Source organism: Pocillopora damicornis, chromosome 4 (genome assembly GCF_964200805.1).
Source record: "Pocillopora damicornis chromosome 4, jaPocDami1.2, whole genome shotgun sequence".
NCBI classification, from domain to species: domain Eukaryota; kingdom Metazoa; phylum Cnidaria; class Anthozoa; order Scleractinia; family Pocilloporidae; genus Pocillopora; species Pocillopora damicornis.
This window is the reverse complement of record NC_142673.1, coordinates 19,967,479-19,994,914: the sequence shown is the minus strand read 5'-3', so window position 1 is coordinate 19,994,914 and position 27,436 is coordinate 19,967,479. Positions and strand designations below refer to the sequence as shown.

Genomic DNA, 27,436 nt, shown 5'->3' with positions numbered 1-27,436 from the left:
AGCGAAGATCACGAATGAAAAAATTATTCACTGCACGACACCGTAAAATTGAACGTTTTAAAGATAAAGGGAGAAAACATTTTTTTTTTCCGCAGGTGAAAGCCCTAAGTTAATTTTAAGAGAGTTGTAAGAATAAACGACCTGTCTCTCAGTGAGTGAAAAGACACGTCAAGTGAGTGCGCTGATAAGCGGGAAATCTGTTAATACAGATCACGTGACAGCTCCGGCCAATTGGATTTCCTGCCATCTAATTTCAATATGCCACACGGATAACCCAAAGTTATAACAATTCGTGTCAAGTACAGAGTGTTTTTGTGTACCGCAAATAATGGTTTTGGGAGCGCTTCCTCGATAAAAAGGTGGGTACATTTCTTTTGCCTTTTTGTGCATAAGAAATATTTTTTTTAAGCCGGCATTTTCGCGTATTATCGTTTTTCACAGAGGGCATTTTGCGTCATAATTTTGTCGTCGTAGGAAAACTCGTGTCACAAAATACATGTTACCGACGTCTGATAAAAATGTTGGCTAAATTCGTTTTCCTAAATTTTCTTTTCGGCGTAAATTTTAAAATATCTTTATTTCATCCTTACTTGTTCGTTCTAACGGCTACTCATGGCCAAATATTTGTCGTTGCAGACGCATCAAATAAATTATGAGCTCTGGAATAAAAGTCGGCTATAGGTAGAAACTTAACACTTATGATAATTTGTAGGTGAACATTCTGTCCAAAGCTTTCTGTTGCCGTGGGACGGGATATGTTGGTTAAGAAGCAATCAGGAATGATGATAGCTTTCAAATCTTGAACTCCTACATTTGACTTACGGCAAGGGCTTTTGCTTTGTTTGCCTTTTTTCGTTAATGAATTACTCCCTACGTAAGTTTTTTGAGGACGAAAATTCAAGCCTGAGAGTAATACGTTTTGCCATGGCTTAAAAATCTGAAACTATAACATGTACAAAACAAACCCTGAGAGGTGAATCTTGAGGTTGTAGTTTGTGTTTCTACTTTTTTTAGTGAGTCACGTACGGCCAACAAATAATTCAGATTTGAAAGACATTTTGAATTTTGAATTATTTTCATTCTACTCGCCGACAGCTACACTTAAACATTTTGCTGAATTATCGACTTTTAAAGCCCTATCACCGCATCTTAAAAAGAGATGACTCATATGTTATCAATAATTGATCACATACAATTAACGACCACTGCTGGAGTTAAATCTAAATGCGTTCCTGTTGTCTTTGAAAAAACGGACAATCGTGAAATTGCATTTTCGGGGTACAGGTAAAAGCTTATTGCAAATAAGTCATGTTCACCATGTGAAATCTTGCGGCGTTATTCTTAATCTACATTCTGTCTCTTTGTGACGTTTCCCAAGCAGCGCAGAAGAATGACAGCCGGTGTTATAAGCCGCACGCGGTATAACTAACTGACATTATCCCAGAAATCTATTCATGCAGACTGATATCGATAATGTTTTTTACCTCTTTTCCTTTTTTTCAAGACTAGATCCTATTAATTGCCGTAAAAAAGAAAGTCGATAACTTGCGTTCGTTACAGTCACTTTTACTGTTCTAAACTTTTAGTCAGTTTGAAAGCAATAAACACATCTTAAATTCAACAGATGGCTGTAACATCTTGTAATTAGGTCTCCAATTCTTTTTTTGGTTGCAAACATGATCCTGGATAATTCTTCCCGCAAGCTGCAATGTTTGGGTTTTTCAACAATTATTTACAATTTTCCTTAATTTCCGTTTTGTTTCTTTTGCCCTTTAAGGTAAATTTTCCAGTGATACATCCTATTTTCAAAATCTAGATATATCAATCATTTTTTTTCAGAATGATGATGGTGAATTTATTATAATAATACAATTGCATATTTGTAGCTTAAGTTGAAAGAATGAGTCAGAGTATCAAAAGCTTAAGGATAAGCTTTTAAGCTGAAGGGAGATTTGGCGCCGATTGAGACGACAAACAAAATGCATTCGCATACGGCAAGGTTCTTTAACTGAGTAGAGTTCTCTGAGAGTCCATAGAAATAACAAATCAATAAAGGGGGCAAGTTTTTTAAAGAAAATGTATTGCTACGTCGATAAGAGATACTACAACATAATTCGCTTATATCATTAACTGGGTTGATACAACTGTAAAATAGCCTCAAAAAGCCATAGAAATAAGGCTGATGATTCTGACGATAAAACTGAGAAAAAAAATTACGAAGTTCAAAGAACAAATTGGAAGAGGCGGTGCCGTAATACCGCGCGAGTGGTCGATGGTTGGAGCTCTGAATTGGATCAACACTTGTAATCTTGAATAACTGGGAATTTTTAGTCCTCACAAGGACATATGAAAGTGGTTTTACGCCTCCTGGTCAAGAACTAAAACTTTTAGGCGCACGTTTTTGCCCTTAACGTAGAAGACGTGAAAGAACCCACCCACTGTTCGCGCCGAGTTCCAGAAAGTTTTCAGGGAGATTAAAGAAAAAGAGGCCGATTGCGCCAACCGGTATTTCTCTCATATGCTGTCATTCGATCTTAAACAAAATATATCGACAAGGATGGTAAGACATCTTTATCAAATCGCTTTAATTGGACTATGATAATGATTGCTGACGTTTAAAAGTATTGTAAAAGGAACTCTAGAATAGCAAGGACATGACTCAAAAGCTTAGAATGATTATGAAACTGGCTCTGTATCAAAAAACTTTGCTTTGCTTATTTGAACGAAACCTGATGAGCAGGTTTACTTTCAGAAATGTATGTCCATTAGAGTCGACACACCCTCCAGGTGTAAGCTAGAAGTTATTAAAACAAAAAATTAAAATTAAAAGTCAAAGATATGAACCCAGTAGCAATCAAAAATTTTTGAGACAAAACGGTGTATTGTGGAAATAACTGATAAAGGATTTTTATCATAATTAATTTTATCTTTCCGTTCTACTGACAAACATCTCATCGTTTTTTGCTATTTGCATACGTTCAACACGGCAGCACAATTGATAATAAGAACATTCGCGAAACAGAATTCTGTCCCCAAGGTAAGCAAACATTTATCATCTTCCGCTTAGAAAAACCGACACCAAAAAAAATTAAAATGGTGCTGAAATCTAAGTTACGGCTATTTTGATGCATGTTTCTTATATTTTTTCCTTCAATTTTCCCCCAGTAACTTGGTCTATTTAGAAAATAAAACTAAAGAAAAAGATGTTTAGTGTACGGGGAAAATTTTCTTGCAGGGCTGAAAGTAGGCACGTATCTCTAACAGGTGTCTTAAACGTCTCTAATTTCGTATCGGGAGTCTTTGTCTCCAATTCCAATGCGTGTCATATCTGCTCACCAAACTAGTAAACAACGAATAAAAGGGGTAATTTTCTAAAGAAACTGTAGTGTTTTGTCTGTGGGGGATATTACAAGGTAATTTGGTTTTACCAACTGAGTAGACAATTTGAATAGGTTAAAAAATCAATTGCGGTGGCCAGTCTAAATGATCAGCTCAGTTCTTAGACATGACGTTTTCTGCCCAAAATTCTGCTTGCTTTAGAAACAGAATTATGCTCTGGGAAACAGGTGGAGGTCACTGTGTTATTGCGTGCTTTTCGTTCCAAAAAAATGTATAGAAAATAAAAGGGTTTCGTTCGTCCCTAGTTACCTTCTATTATCAGCTTGGCACGTTCTAAACACCAGCGCTCTCAACATTGCATTAATTTCAGCCTCAAATTTTATCATAAAAAGGTTCTTTAAAAAAAGAGTTCAGGTAATGCGCTGATCTTATGATCTTATGCGCTGATCTCTGTTTCTTGCTTCAGAACTTGGATCAATCATTTTTAATGGCAACTGGTTCAAACACTTCAGTTGTCGCGGGGCCTTCTACAGAACGTCTTCATTCGTTCAATCCTGCGAAAAGCCGCTTGTACTGGACTATACGAGTGTTTCTCGCACTTTTCACGATTCTCGGAAATACCCCACTGATATTTCTCCTCGTAACAAGACGGAGGCTGCGACGCAACCTGTCAAACAAGTTTGTCCTGTCCTTAAACTTGGCGGACTTGTGCGTGGGATTGTTTGTAACCCCACCTGAGTTACTATGCACCTACTGGACAACATGCTCCAGAGAGATCCAGCTGGCGATGTACGAATTTTTCGTCTACACCTCACTGTTGAGCTTATGTCTGGTGACTTGGGATCGTTACAAGTCTGTCACTCGTCCTTTAACGTACCCCGTCGTAATTGAAGTCAGTCAGTACTTGATCCCTATCTTGTTATGTTGGTTCTTTCCTTTATTCGTGACCCTCCTTCACTTCACCTACCTGCTGAAGAGTCCTGAGGAACAGGGAACGGGAATGAAAGCGTTTGCCATCACCGAAACACTCCTGTTTGTGGGACTTCCTTGCATTGCGCTACCTCTGGCGTACTTGCGAATCGTGTGCATCATACAGAGACATAAAAAACAGGAGAAGCGCCTCAAAGATCAAGTGGACTTCAACTACTCCGTTACTATGTCTGCAGAAGATGTGCTGAAAGAAACAGAATTCACTGCACCGAATCTGACCGTGGCCAGTGCAAGGAGTAGAGCACAGAGCGAATTGTCAAGTACTGGAATGGAATCTGATGTGGAACGCTCTACAGATGGTAAAACTGCACCTCTCAAGGCAAAACCAAGACATCCAAATCACGATCGATCTATCACGGTACTTGGCATCGTGATCTTGGTGTTCGTTGGTTGCTGGCTCTTTGCAGCCTATCTTCATTTTAAACAATCTTTCAGCAACACAGAAGCTCCGACTCACTCGCCTCACACCACTATGAATATATCGTGGTTGTTCCTTCTGGCTCACTCTGCCCTGAATCCCTTTTTTTACGGGCTGATTAAGAGGGACATAAAGAAGGAAATCAAAAAATGCATAACATGCCGCGGATAGATGAGGGACTCAGCAGGAACGCAAGATGTTTCTTCAGCTATCTTGGCCAAACGCGGGGTTTGGTTTACCAATAGAGAGGGTGAAACAGTTTTGCATGGTAATGTGCTCGCAACCACGCCTGTAGATTACAGCTGTCACGCTACGTCTCTCCAGATGTGGAGGCCACAAAATCCATTTCCATACAGCGATAAAAAAATAAACGTAAGCATTTCCCATGGAAATAAATTGGAAATGACTGATGTAACACTAGATTGTTAAATATGTGAAAACACCAACTTGGCTAAGTTGCAAGTGAAATCACCCATGTTTAGATCCAGAAGTCATTCAGAAGTTTTGATAAATTTGCAGTTCGGTCAAAACAAGAGCGACTAATTCACAACGCAGTCCATCAGCCAGGTGTGTTTTATTCATGCCTATTTTTCTTTTTTGGAACACTAATTTTATCATGATATGTCGCGTGGTTTAATGTAATTTGTAAAGGAGGGGGGGGGGTATGTTTATTTGAACGGACAAGACTTCGTCCATACCGCTTTATAGAGCGCATAGAGAATTGCTTCAGCGATCGATACAGTTTTCAACTGAGTGACGAAAGTCATCCGGGAAGTGACCTGTGATTGGTGCAGAAAACTCCAACCAATAAGATTCAAGATTAGAAAACCAATCACGACTTGGTCATCCGCGTTTTCCCGCGCCTCTAACACTCATTTTTCCTTTGAGTGCTCATTGGCTCTGTAGAGCATTTGTCCCTTGTGATTTCTTTAGTTTTGGCAGTAAAGACGCTCAATCAAAAATTCTCCATGAATTCAAGTTTCTCGTTTTAGTCTGGCGGCCATGTTTGATTGGAATGACGTCATGCGCCGAAGATAAAAGTTTTCTCCCATTCGTTTGTTGCATGAACCGAGCTTTTACCGATACATGTGCGTTTATGTCAAGAGAAAATATCATGAATACTTAAAAACAATGCTTATTGTATAAACAATAATAGATATTAAAATATAGGCCAGAGACTTCTTCTAGAGCGGAGCCTTTCGAACAAAAATGAACGGAGCGACAAAAGCTTACGGGAAGAAACATCGAACAAATACTGTGAATACGGACGAAAGAGTCCGATAACAGACTCAAGGGTCCGACAATGAATGGAACCATCCGAAAATTTGGGAAAGCGTCCGAAATCAAAAAGCAATTTCCGAGAACGGTCAAAATTGTCAAAAATTGAATGGAGGAAAAGGGAATAGAGTTTGGACATGCGACTTACCTCCTTTTTTAACAGCGCTGAAAATAGACGAAAAACGGGAATGGAAAAAAAATTTCATTTCCCCACAATATTCAAAAACAGTCGGCACAAAGGAATGAAAACGTATCTCTAGCAAAAAACATATTTCACTACTTAAAGCCACGCGAAAGGATAACCTTTGATCTCACATTACCAACTTTTATTAGCCTTTTCTACTAGTAAACAACATACAAATTTATTGTACAATAAAATATACTATAACAACGCGTTTACAATCGTTTGGTGTCTTTTATTTCCGCGCTAGAATCATGATAATCAAGACGCAACCAACTCGTTCCTTTACGACAGTTTGGCTTCCATTTGATTTAATTCACACCTCCCCGAGTCTCTCCTCCCAAGGAAAAATGAAAGCCATGCGACGAAAACAAAACGATAAGTTGCCCAATTATGGTGTACCGCACACTTGCGCACCTGCGGCGCTAAATAAATTTTGGGGCCAAAATTGTCACGACCTACTTTTAATATTTCTAATGAGTACTAATATTATACATAATTCTTTTTAATAGCAGTAATTAATAGGCTGAGTAATGCCTTCAAATCGCCACTCTTAGAATTACAAACCCTCCCACATAGTCCATCACTACAGATCAGAGCGGAATAATAATTTATCGCCACTGAAATATTTCGTTAAATATCAAAATCTCAAACCCTCATGAGTATTAACACGCATTTGAACCCGAATTCAAAAGTTAATCTTTTAAGAACATGAACGAAAGTTTAAAGCTAGTTGGTTGCTTTTTTCGTCAAGATTTGATTAATTCATAAACTTAAATTGTTTCCTAGCAAACTTTAGAAAGCACTCACGCTAAAAAAAAGGGCAGATTGTATCTAAAATTCAACGGACAAAACTCCCCCAGCTTCAACCCAAACTACGCAATATAAATATACGGTTAAGAAACACAAAACACATTTCCTTATTACCGATTTTTAACAATTCACGACATGTATATGTATATATAATAGCAATAACAAATTAAAAAATTGACAATGCCAAAAATTGGACAACAATTGAGCAAATGTTTGAAAAAAGTAACATACAGAAGATATGGCAATACTAAATCACTAAAATCAAATAAACAAGACAAACGTATCACTGACCTAGCCAAAAATATAACTTCACAATACTAATTTACAGTTTCTTTTCGTTAATACTAACTCTATCTGAAATGACGAAATACATCCATTGTTTTACACGACACCATAAATTGTCAGCAATTCAAATCACATTATTATTATTTTTTCTCACGATACATATTTATCAATGGACACTACGTTTGTCAAGAGTTAATCAAACGATTCTTGAAAGAATAAACGAATGCCTTCGGTCAGTTAAAGAGCTAATATAATACGATTTCGCCTCTCAAATCTCTTACTGCCACCTGGGCCAAATACACAAAGACATGCTTATCACTAATTTACTAGACGAGAGTCCAGTTTAATTCTTCAACGACAACGAACGTCGCTGTCCTTCAAAAGAGTAAAAAGCATTCGTCTACACAAATCATCCTTGAACTCTCTTGCACTTTTTCTTTTCGCAATGTTTTTCCAGAATGGAGAGGAAAGCTGTGCTTCCCTCAAGCCTTCGAGATTCAAGCAGATAACAGGGATTGATATTTCAACTTGAACACTAATCATGCTCTCTTCACAATAGATTTACATCAAAACAAATTAACCATTTTGATTGAAACGATTTCCTACTTGTTTATATAAATTTGGAGTTTACCCTTTGATGTCAATCGCATTTGTTTAAGTGCAGTCTCATCATGCGATAATCATCTGCTCTGAAGCATTTTCGTTGTGAACAGCTCATGCATCACAGCTTCCTCGCTTTAGGCTTAACCTCGTTCGCAGCTTTTCCCTTCCAACCAACAGATTGAAAGAGTCTGGGAAAGAGTTGACGTCTGACTGTCTATTCAAACCCGCTAGTATCAAAAGTCAACACAAAAATTCGAAATCGGTAATTTCTAAAACTAATTGCTGCATTATCATTACGCTTACAGAATCCAAAATTCTGTAAAAATACAACCAGTTTCCTACGAACCATTGATAAACATTTCACTGAAAACCTTGACTACTGACCGGCACTTTAAAAGTGCTTTCAATTTAACAATGATTAGTTAAAGACAAGACGAAATATCCAGTTAAACTGGGAGATAATCAAGCTAAACACACCGTAAAAAGGGAACATTCCATAAAACACCTAGAATAAGAAACTGTCAAGCGATTCGACCCGGGTGCGATTCTTTGCATAATCGTCAACACTCTTAAAAGTTATTATTCAAGCTAACACTTTGTACAATGACGATTCCTATTTAACATTGACAACATTTCACTCTTGCACGCGGATATCTCCGTTACAGCCTGACGTCACCTTTGATGCATCCATGACGTCATCACTACTGGTCCAAGAGGATGCACAGGAGCTACGGTAGCTGCTCAACCCACGGAAAGGGTCATGCTCCCCTGGAATATCACTCCCCTTACCACTGAAGCCAAGCCCCATGGGGGCCCCGCGGGAGATCACGTTGGCAAAAGAAGGCTTCACGATACAGCGAGGATCTGGTACTATGCCGGCTTGCTGAGCATCTCGAAGAGCCAATTCTTCCGCAAGTTTGCGGTCGTCACGTTCCTGCTTTTCTCGCTCTTGTTGTTGGAGAAGTTGTCGGCGTTCCTGTAGCAGGCGCCTGTGTTCTTCGTGCTTTCTCCGCTTCATTTCGGCCTCGGTCTCCAAGTTATCAATAGTCAAGCCGCGGTCAGGAACATCCTGAAAGGGAAAGTGAGGGTCAGATTACGCGGAGAAATCACTATGTGCTGAAGAAAATTCTGGTAGAGAAGGTGAAATAACACCTCGAAGAAACCTTGCGTTTGGTGAAGACCTTAAAAATACTACTAACAACCAAAATTTGAATTTACTGAAATCACGTTATGTAAGATAAACGAGCAGTCGTTAATGCACCCCCCCTGACCTTCTCACTCACTTGTGGGTCACGGCCCTGCGATGGCAGCTCGCTTCCTCTTGTTTCCGGAGGGGTTGTTGTTTCACCTTGCTTCAGCTGTTCCTGAAGAGCACGTGCATACTGTTCATCTTTCTTGATCTGCTCCTCTTGGCTGGTAAATAAGAACATTAAAAAACCACTAGAATCTTTCGCTTTTATCACGTAAAACAATTTCAACGCTGCGTAACAATTAACATCTGCAGGCTGGTTGCAAGATAAGCTACCATGGTCTACCTTTCCTGGGTTTGAATATCACGCAGAAAAAAATCCAAACAACCTTTCAAACTATTTACACGCGGTTATTTTGTGTCTTAAATGGTTTAACGCTTCCTTAGCTAACAGCAGGTTCAAAGAGTACACAATCTTCCACTCCCCAATCCGTTTCCCTTCCCTCCTTTTAATAAGTTAAAACCAAAACAGAATCCTTTTATGCCTACCTCGACCATTCGTCATTCAAGTCATAAAGTGGATGCCATAACTTGCGCACCTGAGAATGCTAAAAATAAATTGAGCTAAGATTAGTTTGAGATAGCCACACAAAGGCTACAAGTCAAAAGATCAATTCTTTGGCAAAGAGCTCAATTATAGTTCAAAGATTCAATGTGTTTTAAGAATACCTCATTTCCACGAGGTGGACTCCAAATTTGCGTCGAGTCAGTGATGGTTAAAGATGACGGGAAACCATTGTTGTCTTCATTTATGTTTCTCCAAATGTCAGTAGCATCATTACCATGTTGCCACCCTACAGGGGACTGTTGCCTTGGTGACAAGCTGGAGTTTGACGATTGACTGGCTGCAGGAGAGTGGCTCAGAGGGGAACCACAGCTGACACCACTGTCATTGTCCTTCCTCCAAACCTCAGACGGATCAAAGTCAAGGGTCGCATCGCTTTTCCGCTGGGATAATATGTCATTCTAGAAAAATTTCACACAAAAATAGCATCATTTACGGGTGCAAGTGTTGACAAGTGATTCTATATTGATTCAGGTGAGGATAAAAGATACTGATGACAAAAAAATAAATAAATAAATAAATAAAAAACTGGAAAGCACCGCCGAGAAGTGCACTAGTATCATTTAAAACTGGTTTTTCGTGATTCCAGTGCATGGAGAATCAGATTACAGAGTGAACAGAGAAAACATGTACAGATGAACAAACCTTATCATCACCAACATCTGATGGAATATAAGGACTCCTTCCCTGTGGCAGTAGAATCCCCCTATGCATGATAGCTTCAGGGTAGTCAATTATCCTTGAATAAGGGTGGTAATCACCGCGCTGCGTATATGGGTACCCCATCACACCATGAACTTGTTCATACGACGACAACTGCCTCCCACTGTAATGCGAGGGGTAGTAATCTGGTGGAGCACTGTTCACAAAGGTAATGAAATACAACAGAAGATTGCATAAGAATGTGCCTGAGAGAAAGGATTACAGCAAAATACTGGTCTGCAAACTCCTATCGCCTAAGAGTTGCAGATAAAACGCATAAATCTATTGAATACAGGACACTTGTTGTCCAGGCCCCAGTCGTTCAAAGGTTGGATAAATCCCTATTCGGTGAGCAGCGTAGTAGGTTTTGCAATCACTTATCCGCTGAAGAGCCATTTATCCGTTGGATAACGTCATCCGACTTTTATACAACTAAGGCCTAGAAACTAAACCTTCTCGTTAGCGTGTTAATCTACTTGTAAGTTGAGTTTTGATTTTGTTGCAATATTCAGAAGTTTCGGGACATAGACTTTACAATATCTCCAACAACTGGCTAACTAGACCACTCTAATTACAGAATTTCACAACTGTCCAGCCAAATCAGTCAGTTCCTTGAACTGTATTCATCACTGCTTTGGGAATCAAAACCAAATCTGGAAAAAGGTCACGTTATTCTACAATAAAACAGACGGTCAGTCCCAGACAGGGTAAACACCATGAGACAACTCCTTGCCATTCAATCCTCAGATCTCTTATTCAATAAATCGTCTTTAATGGATGACAAAACTGCAAAGCACATGCACATTTCACAGTTAAACTTTAAATACTGCTATGACTTGGACAAGCAGTACATATTGTGGCAGCAGCGGAAATCTACCTGTAATAAGTTGGGTCTGAAGGAAAGCCACCATATGAATGATCATAGGTGTGGTAACTTCCGGGCTGTGGCTGCAAGGGTCGAGGTCTGTGTCTACCATTGTACAGAGAAGGGTGATCAACCCTACCCACATGATGGTCAATATGGCCATTTGATATGCCATTCGATAAGCCATTTGGCATGCCATTAGTCATTCCATTTGCCAAGCCATTTGCCATTCCGTTCACCATGCCATTCAGTCCAGATCCTTCATCTTGGACAGTCAAAGGAGAACTTCGTGGTGGAGTCATAACTCCTGTGAAAATGGTTGAAAAAGAACAAAAGAAAACAAAAAAAACAGCTTTAGCCCTCTGCACCCTATCAACATAATTTATATGTATTCTCCCGACTGTTTTACCTTAATTTTACCATGGTATTGAGTGACCAAGACAGAGTTTCTCCTTACAATATCAATACAATATCAACCAGATAAGTGTTGAGAATAAAGAAAAATATCAATTTGGGGATAACTAGTTGATCCAACACTAAATTATCTGAACTAATATGATAAGAATTGTATGGTTGACAGAAAGGAGAATTTAAAATTTTATCTGGGAGTTAAAGTGTTAAGTTGACAATCATTTCTTTTATTCTCATGACCTTAATGTTGGACTCAAAGCTGATCCTAAGGTGAAATTTGATGCTAGGTGCTCTTAGAGGTTAAAGGGTTCAAGATTGTTTTGTTGACAATGAGAGTGACACCCAGCTCTGAGAAGTTCCTGTAAACAGTCATTCTTTCCAAATCGAGACCTTATCCCTGTTTCAGTTACATGTACTGCATAAATCAAGCCGATAGTGTAATGCAAAACATTTAACAACAATGTAGTGTTCTCATTTCTCACAAGATGAAGTCACTTCTGATGCAGATTACAAGGTTATGAATTTCTACTGCTAGTCTTCTCCATGCAATAATGTCCACTAGTTTCATGAGGAATATAACTATTTCTTACCGACTGGAACATCCTTTCCCCTGGAAACCACACTGGAATATGAACCTCCAGGGTGACCAGCTGAAGGAGTGTAGTATGGGAAAAACTGCTGCCTCTCCCTTCCAGGTGAAGATACATAATGATCATAAGCTGGACGCTGTCCACAAAAGCCATTTGGATACTGAGATTCATTTGGGTGCAAGGATACTTGCTTCATTCTATGTGCTAGTATCTGTTCCTGGCTGTCTCGGCGACCCATTTGAGCCTGAGGTACATAACAATTAGTGGACTGTGGGACATCACCTGAAGAACAAACCAGTGTTATCTCAGTGACAGTTCACAGAGCCAAATGGAAGGGGTGTGTAGAATAAAGCCTTATGTGACTTTGGGGGGAGATACATGTATCTGTACATACTTTAAGTGAACCGGCCATGAGAAAAAAGGGAGCAAGACACAATCAGTGACTACAATGTAATAAACTCACAATAATTCTTACCAGGAGAAATGTAAAGTGGAGATGACCTTGCAGAGCCATTAACACCATTTGTAGGAGCCTGGGTAGCTGTTGGACTGCCATCACAACCATTTTCAAGGGGTGAAAACTGATCTGGTGCTACAGATGGTCCTGGTCCTCTAGCAATGGGTGAGGGCCGAGGCCTTGGAGCTCTTCTTCTACCAAATCTGGGATTAAAAGTGACACACATTAAAGAAGAACATGGATTACTGCTCAAACCCTGGTTGTTGAAAAAAATAATGTGTTTTGACATGTTTAGATCAGCTTTTATTTTCATTTTTCTAAGACACAATATACAATCCATGATCATAGAAAGAAACTTGAATTTGTGATGTGGCTGATATTACTCATCTATAAGAGGTCTACTGTGATTCATGTCCAAATGTTTATTGTAGGCTTAGGAAATAAGACTTTAGGATAATGCAACCCAAAAAAAACACAATAGTATTTGGACCTAACAATAGCTCAGCATGAAAATTAGTTGTTAAACTTTAAAGCAAAGAATCAGATCAACACCCACTTCTCTAACTCCTCCTCTGAGTGTGCAAATGTGCAGTGGGGACCTCTAGGACATCCTCCTCTTGTGTGATCCCTGCACATACTGGTTTTGAACTTGTTGTTGTGTGACTAAAAAAAGAGGAGGAAAAAAATTGCTATTATCCTGAAAAGAACCAATGTAAATACTACACTTATTACTTTGCTTTTAGGGATAATCTAGACCCAGTTTACTAGTACACCTGCCTGGATTGATGCACAAATAAGACTACAGTGAGTAAGACTAAATAAAGATCACTGGAAATTAAAGAAATTTACAACAAAAACAAAAAACTTCAAATTGCACTTACTTGTGGTGGATCACCAGATCCTTTCATTCCTCTGCCATGTGACTAATAATATTCAAAATAAAGGAAAAGCATAAGCTATGCTTTGTACTACTCAGTACTTTTATGATTACTAAAACTGTCAGCAATGGTTATGATCTACTTATATAAAGAGACCCTTATATACTCAATGGTTGTTCTTGCTGCTTCTGTATGCATCTAGTGCTTTTTTCAAATCTGTTCTTTTGTAATGATAGGCCTGCAGATGTTTCAAATTAGCCTTTGCCAAAAGCAACCTTAATCACAATGATCATCCTCCCTCTGCCAAAAGAGCTCTCATGTAGTTTTCATGTAATCAAAAGAGAGTCAAATCAAGGAATGAGTGGCTTTTATTTTGAAAGAAAAAAACACCATCACTCACTTTTGAAAAATCAACAAGTCCATGGACCACAGAATGCACAGAAACCATGGCTTGTTCTAGTTCATCCCAGGCTGGACATGATGCCTCTGCAGGGAAAATTAAAGACACACTTTATCTTAACTGGTAATGCAATATTGTTTTTGGCCTTGAAGTACATGTACTTGTAATTGTGTAACTTGGGTGTCTTCATGTGTATGATCCTCCAGTTATAAAGAAAAACTTAAACAAAACAGGCCACTAATGTCAATAACTTATTTAAGCTTCAGTCAATGAAAATTCATGTGCTTCTGTATGTGATAACTTGCTATGCTAGCAAAAGAGAGTGCCACACAAACCTGGAGAAGCATCAATTTGGGACAGTAATTCAAACTGATCTCTCATTTGACAGAGATTCCCAGGATCACCAGATCTCTGTAGGGCAATGATCAGCTCTTGGATACTCTGGGAGAATGAGGCAGGTGTTTGGAGCTAAAAACAAAATAAAATAAATTAGTCTTTACAGTACTGCTACCATTTCTAGTGATAAAATTGTGATGCACACCACTCCTTTGAAAAATTGACAGGTCTTTTCATGATAGAAATACAATGATGGCACTGCTGCTTTGAATCTTGAACAATAATGTCAAAAATATTTCCAACAAGCTTAGTTCCATTGTTTTACATGTAGGGTTTTACAACATTAAAGCTGAAACCATAACTCAGCACCATACCTTGTCAATGATAGACTGCATGTGAGACTTGTGATCCATGTCCCCATAGAGCAGTGAGGACCACTGGTCTGGGAGAATGCGCAGCCCTGCTTCTGTTGCAATTTGCACAATCTGTGCATCATGTTCTTTCCGTAGTGCATCATAGGTACGGTACTGATGGCACAAAAAAAAAAAAGAATGAAATAGTGATTTTAAGTCTAACAAGCACAACCAATACAAATGTGTATTCACTTGAAAAAATTAACCAACCTGGAAATTGAATGGTAGATACATCTTAAAACACTTATGAACTATTTCATTGAAACTGTACCTGTTCTTTGAGCTGCATCAGAGATGATTCATTGTTCTTTTTCTCAACCTGAATGAAAAAATTGAGTCAACATTCGCAGTTCAACACTTGTAAAATGCAATTTTAGTAATACATACACAGTGCATCACACAGAAACCTCTTAATTACATTTATAATCTACTACAGGCATGGAACACTTGATTACCTACTGTACATAAAAAACAAAGTCCTCTGTGTAGACTGCACATTTTTAACAGACATCCACTGACATCCTCCCTAATGGAGCATAAACTCACCTTAAAACAGGATGCTCTGTAAAGCAACTGCACTACATGGCCAATACTTGTTTTGGACGCCTGCGGAAACTGAGATTCCAGCTTCTGGACCACAAAAAGAACCAAAACCTTTCTGGACAAAGCCTCACCACCCTCAAGAGCCAATAAAATCAGTTTCAAAGCTTCTTCCTGCATGGCTGGTCCTAAAAACTGACAACCACGATTCCGTACGGCAGCCCATAAATTAGCTGAGAGCTGTTGCTGATTTTGATGTAACAAAATGAGCTCTGTAACTGTCCTTTCTCCCAAGCTTCTGGCCGCACGCATGGCTCTAGTTCGGCCATCACCCTCAGCCAATTGACAGTTAACTAATGTCACAAGCTTACGCTGCATGGGTCTTGTAAGGATGTTATTCCCATTGCTGTTGACAGAACCATTACAGGTGCTGCCATTGACGTTTCCATTCACTGTACCATTAACAGTACCATTGACAGGTTTCAAGAACAGGGCAAGCTTTTCAATACAGCTTATCGATTTTTTAAAATAAGTGGCATTTTCTTTAACACTGTCAATTGGGGGAAGCCCGTTGTCTGGTATTTCCACTCCAACTAATTGAAGCAATGCATAGTTGTATGGAAGTTTGGTTATGTCTGTCTCTACAGAAGCCTGATCAAAAGGGCACTGTGTTTTAGACAGTTTTGACAAGCAGGAAACACATAATGTGTGTCCACATCCCAAGCTGATTGGCTGCCTGTCATGATTGTCAAATTCATTGTAACATATTGGACACTGAAGAAATTCTGTCCATTGAGGTGTTTGAATCGGCATGATTGATACCCACTAATGCACACACTGCAGTTTTACAGAAATTAATTGATGCTAAATACCATGGGTATCCTGCAATGAAATAATGAACAATTAGACATGAAGTTGTTTCAAATACAAATGGATACAAATGTCATACAAAAGAAGCCACAAATTTTAACCAACACCAATATCAAGACATCTAACAAAGCAGAACATACCACTGACATTCCAATAAATGTGCTGTCAGTATAAAAATATCAGTATCCAATAGTTCAACCATAAACTTAATAATAAAATAAGTATTTTAAAATGACTGTTAGCCTCATTTTTGCATCTTAACTACCAAGTGTTATTCAGAATAAAGGTTAAGGTAGTTTCTGAGTCAAACATCAATGTCTCCTCTAAGTATATATACCCCTGTGGTGAGTTAATATGTAAAATATGAACAAGGAACTAAAAAAACATATTTTAAAAATACATTTCTTGCTGTTCTTCAGGTATGAATACACTTCTGCCATATTCAAACTAAATTCAAACAAACATGAACCATGACAAATCCACTTTCAAATGTTTCCTTTTAAGGAAATAAGTTGTAGCACATGCTTAACCTTTTCCCATATGATAAGGAAGTAAAACTTGTCACTAAGTAGTTACAAACACAATAGGAATCCATCAAATTGAAAAAAAAAAACAAGTTATAGATAAAATGGGAAAAACAGAAAGTGGAAGACAAAGGCAGACCACTGATCCTTGCTGCATTTTGGTTGTTACCACCATAAAATTTCCTTAACTTCCAATCCATAGATTTGTACAAAGTTTAAAGAAACATTTAACCCACAACCAAAACATTAATGATTCATCATGGCTTAGAGCCAGTAAATTGAAATATGCTGAATCATACAGTCATGTGACAGAAGTAAAACCACTTTCTATAATGCTGATAAAACAGGTTTCTAAGAAAGGAAATATTTAGCATGTGTACATGTCATGTAAAATTACCACCATCAGATAATCTATTTCCTTACTTAAAAAATGGAGAAATTTTAATGCTTCAGTCTGTGGACCATACTTAATTTAGTACACATGTATAACAAAGCCAGCATTACATCCCTAAATTGCTAAACAAGGAGTCAAACAAAATTATCCTCACCTTCATACAAGTACAATAAGATTTTTAAAGACAATTTAAAAGACAATTTCTCTGCCTCTTTCCAATTCAAGCTCTACATGTTCAAAATGCTGAAGCCCACTAGTTGCACTAAATTTAACCTAACTTTCACATCTCTAGAAATAGAACTGAATTCTAGTGACCTTTTCACATGACTTGAAAAGTAAATAAGACAAATCTTTTGTACAAGTAATCAAGGCCCACGTGTTTCATTTCATGTATAAAACTTCAAACAGTAACAGGCACACATACGGATAATTCGCAAAATACCTATACTATGGTACTATGGCTTAGGAATAAAATGAGAGGCTGTAAATTAATCATTAGAAAGAAGAAAGAGCTTCCTGTTTACACATATTTCAGTCAGCCTTGCATGAAAGAATTTTGCACCATAATACACCCTTTCTTCTAGAAACACTTACCAACAGCTTGGCAATCAGAAAACTAAAAAACAAACTGAAAGCACATAACTCATCAAAAACTCAAGTCATACCACAAAACTTCTATTTTTGTTGATGCAGTTTCATTTCCGAGAAAACAAATCAAAATTGTACTCTTTCCTCATTCACAAAGAGACCAAAATCCCCTTGTATCGCTTAAAGACTCCTTATTGGACTAACTCTGATTTGAAAGTGCGAGGTCAGGAGAAACGAAATTCTAAAGCAACGAGTCATATATTAAGTCTGTTGATACTTTCATACCAAGCCTTTAAAAATCATAGCAAAGATATGTCCCTCTTCACATTGTACAAGATATTCTAAATTTAACTATAAAAATCGTTCTTCCAGTACATGTTGTTTGAAGTAAAAATTTAATTCCTGAAAATTTTAGTGGTATTAAAAGAAGAAAAGCAGAATCATGTCTTAAACAATCGTGCAATTATTACTCATAATTAAGTATAACACCCTGGCCCTATGTTGTGCCAAGACACGATGCTCGTACATGATATATATGTACGGACGAGAAAATAGCTGCGTTGTGTATGTTACTATAAATGGCTGCAAATGAGTTTTTTTTTCGTTGATTACGTTGGAACATGTTCCCAGCAATCTTGTTTCCTTTCACAAAGTAAACTATCTTCAGGTCATCAAAAAGCTATGAATACCGCGAAAAACTTGAGAAACATTTCCAAAATATTACAACCGCATCGAACTGGCGACTGTTACGTAGATGTTAATTTATGTTTATAACGAGATTATACAGCTGGGATTGAAAACGAATACCTATAAAAGTTGATCAAAGCCCTTATCCACAACTTTGAAATGTTTGATTAAACGTGCTTTGAGAGATTACAAAACACGAGCTCTCTGAACTTTCGAATTCCCGAGCAAGAAGTTTCGTGACCAAAGCGAGATATGCATTCATAAGCAAAAACTAAACTACGAGACTTCCTGTTGAAGTGCAGTCACAAACAAGGACATTGTAGTATATTGAACATTTCGTGGACTTTGGATGGCCTAAGTAAAACTTAAATGAGACTTTTCGGTCACTATAATACTAAAATTTACGACTTCATCCACTCAACATCATACATAAAGAAGAAAGTGTCAAAAGTGCCGAGCTGTGAAATAAATTCTTTAGAGACTGCCTTGAGGTCATGTGAATTTGACGAATGCATAACAAAGCTCAATATGATCTCTTCGCTCTGAGAAAGAACAGTTTAAACCGAAATTTAAATCTTAAATGACAACAAAATAAGCACTTTGGAAACATCATTATAATAGACACGAATAGCTTTGCTTTTACAAAAGCGATCTTGCTGTAGCAGCATATTTTCTATTGAAATTTCTGAACAGTTGACAAGCCCGAACAAAGGACCACAACATTACGACAAAGCGCCCGATTTAGAAGCGCTTCATCGTATTTGAAATTCACCGATTTTCTCTCTCGAAAGAAATCGCTTTAACAGTCTTGGGACTCGAGAGTACTGATAAAAACCTGGGGAAAACTACACGAGATAGATCGATACCCCCCTACACGTAGCACAGTGCAAAGTTACATGTTTCTGCACGTTCCCAAGACTGCAAAATCGATCTTCAGCGTTTCACGCCTCATTCACTCACCTTAAACATATACAAAATCGCTATCCAACACTGGAAAACACTTGCACGCACAAACAATGCCTTGAAGTATCCAAAGGGCTTTTCAAGAAAGCAGGAACTCAACGATGAATTGCAGCAAAATCGCACTTATTTGGATCTCTCCCCGCAAGGAAGTCGAGTTTCGTTTCCCAAAGAGGAATTTTAAGAATACAGACACACAAAAGATGTCGTTATTGAGTCGTTGAACACTCCCAAAGGAAGTATGGTGAAATTTTCAACTCTGGCGAATGAGGTGAACACCTCGCATTTGAAAATCTCTATTCGAGTCGACGGATTTTAGCTTGCGCTGTTCGAGAGCTTCGTCAGTTCCATGACCGATGATATACGCCATTGACCGGATAAAGCAACTGACGGTATCTCCCCCCGGGGTTAACGTCATCCCTTAGTAGCTACTGCGCCTGCTCCATGGGCTCATCACAAGTGAGTTCTCGAATTTCATTGGTCTGGTTTGAAAACAAAGAACCGATACAGCCCCAGTGGAGAGGGGCGAGGTAGAGAGGTGCTTTGTTTCTAGAATATTTTTTCACGCAACACCAAATCAGCTGTGATCACACTGAAACTAATTTAGGCATTACACTTTTCAAGGCGGTTCCCTTCAGCAAGATCGCTTTTTCAACAGATCATCGTGATATTCACCCCTCTTTTGGACTCGTTCTTTGGACTTTGGATTAGAAAAAAATCGTTGTAAAAGCTTCGATTTTAATTTTGTTAATGCGAATGGATATGACTAGTCTGAGGTACAGGCCCAAACAGATCCCTTTGTTTTCCGGCAGCGAAGGATCAAAACATTTGACAAGTCCAACAAACGATCTTAACTGTAAATTGAACCTTCTTGTCGCCATGTCAATATAAAAATTTTTGTGGAGCCAAGCAAGAGCGGAGAGTCTGGAATACATATGTAAAACAGTACGCTTATCGCACAATATATATTTTTAGCCTCGGAGTTTTTAGCCCTGAAACTTTTCCACCTGTTGTTGGCCGTGTTTGTTTAATCGTTGTTTACTTCAACAGTTTTAGCTGTTAGTGTTAGATACATGTACAAAAAAATGCAAAATCCTTCGGCTTAGCTAGAGCTAAACTGCAAGTATGAAAATTAAATTTGAATAGGACAATATGAGTTGTTTAAAAATTATACTATTCACTGAAACTCATGTCAACTTTTTGTTCTTATATTAAAAGCACTCAAAATTTTCTTCACAATTTCTTTTTCAACGCCCTCCTCCCCCCACCCCCTCTCGCTATTATAACAATACCCCTCCGTACCAAGTGTTTTTACACGTGGGTGTCAATGCGCTCTGTTAAGACATTTAAGGGAAACTTTTATTAAGTTCCGCTTAAATCAGAATAGCTTTATTTCTCGTGCAATGTGTAAGAAAATGTCACGAGTTACTTGATTTCGTAAAACCGGAAATGGGTTGGTAGCAGGGCGGAAATCGAGAGGTGAAGACATCGTTCATCAATCGCTGTTCACGATTTGTTTTTTTGTTTTGTTTTTTTTTTTTCATATTTGCTTCATAAGAACTGACAAAGCACTAAATCAATATGAATAATTATTCCAGTGTGACTCAAAACTGATCAAGAGTGTAAGATTCTTGTCTGTATTTGAGCAGTGGCAGGTTAAACGGGGGGAATTAGAAGATTCTTTGAGAACAAAAAGCCCACGCAGTTTGAAGTATTAGAAAGAAATTTCGATTGAATCTGACTTCCGGTGGTGTTAAGGGGTGGAAAATTCAGAAAACCGTTCCATTGACAGCGATCGGCTGTTTGATGCGCGATTAGATACTAAAAATAAAAGTTTGTAGAACCGTTTACTGTTTTTCTACAGAGGAAGCTGTGACTATTTTGCCGAAGCCGTAACAGGTCTTTTAACAGGTGCGACAGATGTGCAGCCGGCGACAGAACATGCCTTTGTTATTCTCAAATCTTGTCGTACTTTTCCGATTAAACTCAAGAACAACCTTTAAACACTTGTCTTTAGTATTGTATAAACCTGAAATTGCATCGATGGGGACTTTTATTTCGACTTTATTTCTGTTCCTGAAAAATACATGTATACGGAGCCGAACCTATGAGCGCACGTGGCTAATGAAATGTATTTAGAACGAAATGCAACAGGTGATTGATGAAGTGTTCCAAAGGATGCAGGAGGCCCGAAAATACTCCGCTCCTTTTATCATCGAAATTAATCTACCCTGGATGATATAATGATCGCTACTGATTTAACACAAACCAATGAAATAAAGAGATTGGTAAATCGATGAGGATCTAGGAAGTAAAAGAAGAGTTTGCTGATGCTTCCGTTTCGAAAACAAACGTATTACGTGTGGGAAATAACACATTTAAATGATGAAGGCTAGGCTTATATAATGTTACATGGTCTATTTCACAGGCCAAATTTTAGCTGCGTTATACCGTAGTTACACCAAAGAGAATTAGACTAATCACTGAAAATTTATGTAAGATAATAGTTGCAAGACTGTAAAACTTTAACTGACCTTGCACCTATCTGGACTTAAGTCCATGCAGAGGGGGAAATTTCCCGTTTAATTCCAAATCCGGCTGCACTTCCTCAACAGTATCCACTTTACCAATAACCGCTTGGTTCGAACTCGGTGTGGCCTTATAAGTCCCAACGCCCTATTCGTTGCTGAGAAAAACAAAAAATATTTATAAAAAAGAATTACGCCATAGAGCTTGAGGCAGACTATTCACCGGTTTCTGCTCCACCAAATGCTTCAGATTAAGGTGTGGTCTTTTGTTTACAGCGGTCATGTCACGGCAAAATATAGGCTATTTTTGAGGCCGAAGGATTATTTTGGTTCCACTACACCGCAAAGATTGCGCATCAGAAATTGTTATGAGAAGTAAACTGTCAACAATCAGTCGAGGTTATGCGGTCAAATTCGAGACATAGGCTGGCTTTCTCACTTCTCCGTTGCACCCCATAACAAAAGGCGTAATTGTATGACTCTGACACACTGGAAATTCCAATGATCGACAGGTTTTGAACAAGTGACAGAAAATCTCTGGATGACAAACAGCAGACGCTGGGAGCGCGGAGATACCGTGCCAAGTATGCAAAATACCAAACGGTTACAAAGCTTGACGGCTCAACAGGTGTTGCACTGACACTGAAAACATATATTTGAGCGCAAATACTTCGTGTAGAATACACATGGATTAAGCAAAATTTCTTTAAGACCAACATCCTTGTGTTTCACTATTATTATTATTTTTATTATTATCCTTTTTTGGGTTAAACTGATCTGAACTACAGTAACTTTTCGAAACCACAAAATGATAGGATTTAGCTTCAATAATTGTAATAACAATTCAATTAACGTGATCGTAAACAACTGGTAAAGGCCTATAATCCTTTTTGCCATCTACACAACTAAGCAATCTGTTTGTCGCTTCGACGCGGTTGTTATTGATAAAGTCTATTCGTTTAATTTACCGTCAGTTCAATGCACGTTTATTATCTAAAGGTAAAATTTTTGTAATGCTTCAACGGCGACAAATTTGCTTTTTTTGCACTTGGAATTAGTCCTCGCTATCTCTATCAAACATCGCAGTACTAAGGCAAGTAAAAGCAGCGATGAAAAGAAAATGTTATATTGTCTATGCATTTAGCAACATAACAATAGTTGGCGTTCGTCGCCTTTTTCTTCTGAGTCTAAATAATGACAGAACTCGATGAAATAGCAGTTGTCCTGTTGCCTCTGACCTTTTATTCTCCCATAAACATGCAACACGTTTTCTCTTTATTTTTTTAGGAGAATTTGATGCTGCGGCACATTACTTACTGACTGTGACTGATGATGAGTTCGTCTGTTTTCTGTTGTCGTCACGAGATCGCTTCAGAATGTATTGCGGATATTTAGGGAAAAGTTATAATTTTTCGTATTTAGGCGTTAAAACTGAATTGGTTAGTTCGTAATTAGCAAATTAAGCGAGGTGAAGGCAAACAATATGTCGGGCGCGCGTTGGACGGCCAGGAATAAGATTCTACAATAAATTACTTTTCTCTCACTTATTCGAGTCAGAACAAGAAAGTCACAAATTCATCGAAGAACACGACTTATTTCCTCCGTTCTGTATTTCTTCAAGTTTTAGTCCAGTCCACGTCCTTCGAAAATGTCGCAGAATCGTACAAGTACGGGGCTAGAAAAACACGATTTTCTGGAGGACTGCATCTAATAAACTACATTGCTAAAAAAACAAAACTATGGGTAAAAATATCGAAAGTATAATGATGAATGTCCCGAGCCTCTGCTCTTCGTTGGAGCTGTTAGAGCTCTTTGGAACTATTGAAAGTGTTTCACTCGCCATTTGGCGCGACACGTTAACCAGTTTCGTTCAAACTAATAAACTGTTCTATTAGTTGCCTTTCAAAGCCAGACACCTTCGCCATATATACGTGTGATATCGAACTTTAAGTGCGTCAAATAAAATTCAGCTCTTGTCGGAGAACTATAACATAGTGATTAATAAGGCTTTTACTTGCGAAACTTGGCGATTATTATCTATTCTCGATCATTCCCTATTTCACTCTGAGGAAGAGGGATCAATTCAAGGTCAAATTTATTCCCGCAGAAATTTGCGTCGAAAACTTGTTCGAATATTTACTTCTCAGTGTTAATAACCAGGGTCCAATTGTTTGAAGGCCGATTAGCACTAACTCAGGGTTAAATGTTAATCTAGGTTTCTCTACTCCTTTGTTCGAGCGGTCTTTTTGAGATCATATTCTCTATTCTAAATGGAGAATTTCATGATCAAATTGTCGACAAAAAGAATTATAATGAATCTTCTTTTAAAGCTTTCAGATCTGAAACCATATTTCACACTAACCCTGGGTTGTCTAAACCCAGCTTTGAACAACCCAGCCCAGTGTTTGAGAGCTCCCTTATATATGTTCCTATAGCAAATGGAAATCGCAACCTTACGTAAGAAGTAGTAACTGGTCGTCAAGTTAAACGCTTTAGAAAAAGAGTAAAGCCAAGTGAACTATAGCGAAATGACCAATCAGAACCATAACCTAACCCAAAATATCTATTCAGTGTTGAACTGGATATCAAGTTCAGTTAAAAAAAGGAAAACAAAAGTTTGCCAACCAGTTCATAATGATCTCATTTAAGGCCCACTTAAACCGAATTAATACAAAATCATAGTGCAATTTTCATTTGAATCTCTGAAGTGTGCTTTATCATGAATGCATGCTCCTAGCTGACTGACCCAGAAAGCGTGGGACACTCTAGATCTCCGAAGCAAACGAGCTCAAACCTGAACTCTAAGTTTGAAAGAACTCGCAACTTGGTCACTATTGTTTTCACGCGCATCAGCCAGTTGCCTTGTCTTCATTTTTAATTTTCAGTGGCTCCTTGTGATATTTTTCTTCGTGCTAACTGGCCGTTATCATGAATTTGGTTTTGGCCTTTACGACATTTCATCAAAAAGCCCCGATCATGCAATTTTTCAATGCTCTGTTTGACAAAATTCAGAAGGAGACATAGGTTCATCTTGTTTTCGGTGAGAAAGTATCAGTTCCTTATTATTATACACAAACAGCTCGCAATTGAGTTAGGGTATATGCCAGCTTTATAAAATGACAGCATCCGTAATACAGACAGAATCAGAAATGTCAAAAGCCCCCTGTGCGTAAATAGACTAAGACAGATGCTCTCGACCAAAGTACAAAAAAGAGGAAAGGGAAAAAAGCCCCAAAAGGTCTGAGACGACGATCCGGCACAAAAAAAATACCATCCCTCTTTTTTTACGATCGTGCTTCGTCACTGAAAGGTTACGTTTCATGACTTTCGTCAGGTTCATGGCTTTGTACTCTCAGCGTGGTTAAAAGTTTCATACGCCGATCCGAAACTGCACCTTAACTACGTTAAATTTGTATCAGTTTTCACTGAAACTTCATTATTGTCTACCTTGTTGATTGCAGTTTCGATATTTAAAGGCAATAGCAAGATTCTCTAGTATATCATCCGAAGAACTTTATGATATCAATGCAAAATAGATGAAATTTTGTTATGAATCTAATTTAGCATCGCAAACGTTTTTTTTTTTTAAGACTTGTTTTGGAATGATCGATAATCACTGTAATTAATGGCGCTTTTACTAAGTTGATTACAAATGCTCCCTCTTCCAAAATGTCGTTTATGGACCTATTGAACAACTCATACAATGATTTTTGACTTACCACTTAGATATGTTGTTTCACGAGTTCAACCACTTAGAGTCCTTTAGAGCGAGTTTTGCTTAACGTAACATCTTCAGAATGATCGCTTGCAAACAGCACTACAAAATTATCAATTGGATAATGAAACTGACAGTTCCCAAATTAGACAATTACACTGCAACCCTCATGAAAACGTTACTTATGGATTTAAATTTTGATCATTATTTCTCGAGTCCCTGCTAGAAAACTCGGTTATTTACCTCTGGAAAATTTTAAAGTGTTTTTCGCATGGATTTCTAACTCTAATTACTTTTTTTAATTCCTGTCCACGTTAAACGAACTTTTGAATGAGCGATTCTGTTTCTTAGAATAAGGATTTGCCCCTAGTGTTGAATAGACAGGCACAGCGTGGTGACAAGCATAATTTAGATTACAGCTGATAAACAGGGTAAAAAAGGTGATTATCATGGGTTTTCTTCCGCTGATATACATACCACTCAGCTTCAAAGTTTTGCAAATTGAGACGTGACGGTTAAGGGAAAAAATTTTGACGTTATTCGTTTAACCCTTGACATGTCAACATCAGTATCTATATTCTCCACACTCTCCTCTACACATTTGCTTCGGTGCTGACAAGGAGTGTTTGGTTATCAACTAAAGTTTCTTGGGTTAGTGATCATTCCTTTTATTTCCCTGACCTCACTGAATGATTCAGCATGATCACCGTAAGGAGAAATAAGATGTTCGTCACTCTCAGGGTTTAAGGGATTAATGAGAGTGACATAAGTTTGTTTTAATATACGTCACCCAACCCGTGTTTTTCAGTCTTAATTTTCTTCATAAAGCCTTAATCAAGAAGCGATAATGCCAAAAAGCTTATAGAACTTTAACGTAGTCGCGCTAATCTTTGGAACACGTCATACTCCAGTGTGGTTTCCGGTTCGAAACGGAAGCAAACATCCCGGAAGTTGATTGGTGCGGAAAGCACGTAGCGCTGGAATCCTGAAACCCTTCTAAAACAAATCTACTTCGTGATAAACCATGGGGATAACAAATTATAATTACTACAATCCCCTGTGGTCTACATTCCTACACGTCTCTTGAGTATTTTTGAAAGCCGGATAAGAAAGCTTTTTGTCTCATTTTCGGCTTAGAATATAATCCCAAGAGTAAACCACCTCTTAGTTATCAGAAGTATATTGTGTAAGTCGTGAAGATTCTTTGGCAGAACATACAAATGTTGTTGTTGTTGTTGTTGTTGTTGTTTTTTTTTTCATTTCGAGCTAGATAGCTTTTTATTAGCGTTTTGGTAAAGTTTCCGTACAGCCCCATACTATTGTAAAACAAATCTGTTTTCCCAATGGAAATGTATTGTTTTTGTCATTGTTTTCTCTATTCAAGAACTGAATGCATAATGTAGTATGGGGCTGTGCGGAAATTTTACCAGCGTTTTTTCTAAGTTCAAGAACTACGTGAGGAAGTTACTTCTCGTTATTTTAATCATTTAGTTTTTTTTTTCTCTTCTAGGTCAACGAAATTCCCTTTATTGTAAGGAAACAATAGGACAATTATTGGTACACGGACATTGTAAGAGCTGAGACGAAACCAAAGATTTAAGATTTTGAAAGAGCAAGATGTATTAAATGTGGCATACGTGCCTTTATGAACCAAACAACGGGAAAAAGAAATATGTAAAATGCCTTACCCGAGTTTCCACGTTGACGCACGCAGTGATTTGGAAGTTGATTTCATACTGATAGGTAATACAAATCAGCGATTTACCCAGATATGTAGCAAAACGCAACAGCTATTTGATATGGAGTAGGATCATGGGATTAAGGCTGCTGAGAGACTATGCGATCCGTGTTTTGACC

The 27,436-nt window shown here is 38.1% G+C and overlaps 2 protein-coding genes across 6 annotated transcripts; one reads left to right on the top strand and one right to left on the bottom strand.

Moving 5' to 3' along the window:
* The first annotated feature begins 111 nt into the window (after window positions 1-111).
* LOC113686141 (octopamine receptor beta-2R) lies at window positions 112-6,420 on the top strand. Of its 2 annotated transcripts, XM_089204120.1 has the most exons (3): window positions 272-359; window positions 2,991-3,037; window positions 3,806-6,420. In XM_089204120.1, exon 3 carries the CDS (start codon window positions 3,827-3,829, stop codon window positions 4,916-4,918), a length of 1,092 nt encoding a protein of 363 aa, XP_089060246.1. In that variant the 5' UTR covers window positions 272-359; window positions 2,991-3,037; window positions 3,806-3,826; the 3' UTR covers window positions 4,919-6,420. The 2 variants fall into 2 exon arrangements, with proteins under 2 accessions (XP_027059546.2, XP_089060246.1); XM_027203745.2 differs by lacking the exon at window positions 2,991-3,037 and having other exon boundaries at window positions 112-359.
* Window positions 6,337-27,436, bottom strand: LOC113686140 (uncharacterized). Of its 4 annotated transcripts, none has more exons than XM_089204114.1 (17): window positions 27,268-27,436; window positions 21,871-22,022; window positions 15,320-16,195; window positions 15,045-15,092; window positions 14,735-14,887; window positions 14,360-14,492; window positions 14,025-14,110; window positions 13,628-13,669; window positions 13,303-13,409; window positions 12,765-12,949; window positions 12,290-12,571; window positions 11,301-11,595; window positions 10,367-10,580; window positions 9,826-10,122; window positions 9,646-9,704; window positions 9,191-9,320; window positions 6,337-8,976 (listed from the first exon to the last, which is right to left on the bottom strand). In XM_089204114.1, exons 3-17 carry the CDS (start codon window positions 16,124-16,126, stop codon window positions 8,542-8,544), a joined length of 3,273 nt encoding a protein of 1,090 aa, XP_089060240.1. In that variant the 5' UTR covers window positions 16,127-16,195; window positions 21,871-22,022; window positions 27,268-27,436; the 3' UTR covers window positions 6,337-8,541. The 4 variants fall into 4 exon arrangements, with proteins under 4 accessions (XP_089060240.1, XP_089060242.1, XP_089060241.1 ...); XM_089204116.1 differs by lacking the exon at window positions 27,268-27,436 and adding an exon at window positions 26,057-26,288; XM_089204115.1 differs by lacking the exon at window positions 27,268-27,436 and adding an exon at window positions 25,584-25,676.

Excerpts from the sequence above, each read along its gene's own strand:
- LOC113686141 (XM_027203745.2), top strand. The coding sequence starts at position 3,827 with ATGGCAACTGGTTCAAACACTTCAGTTGTCGCGGGGCCTTCTACAGAA.
- LOC113686140 (XM_089204114.1), bottom strand. The coding sequence starts at position 16,126 with ATGCCGATTCAAACACCTCAATGGACAGAATTTCTTCAGTGTCCAATA. Across the intron at positions 15,093-15,319 it reads ACAGAGCATCCTGTTTTAAG|GTTGAGAAAAAGAACAATGA; the intron begins GTGAGTTTATGC and ends TTTTTCATTCAG. Across the intron at positions 14,111-14,359 it reads CCAAATTGATGCTTCTCCAG|AGGCATCATGTCCAGCCTGG; the intron begins GTTTGTGTGGCA and ends TTTTCCCTGCAG.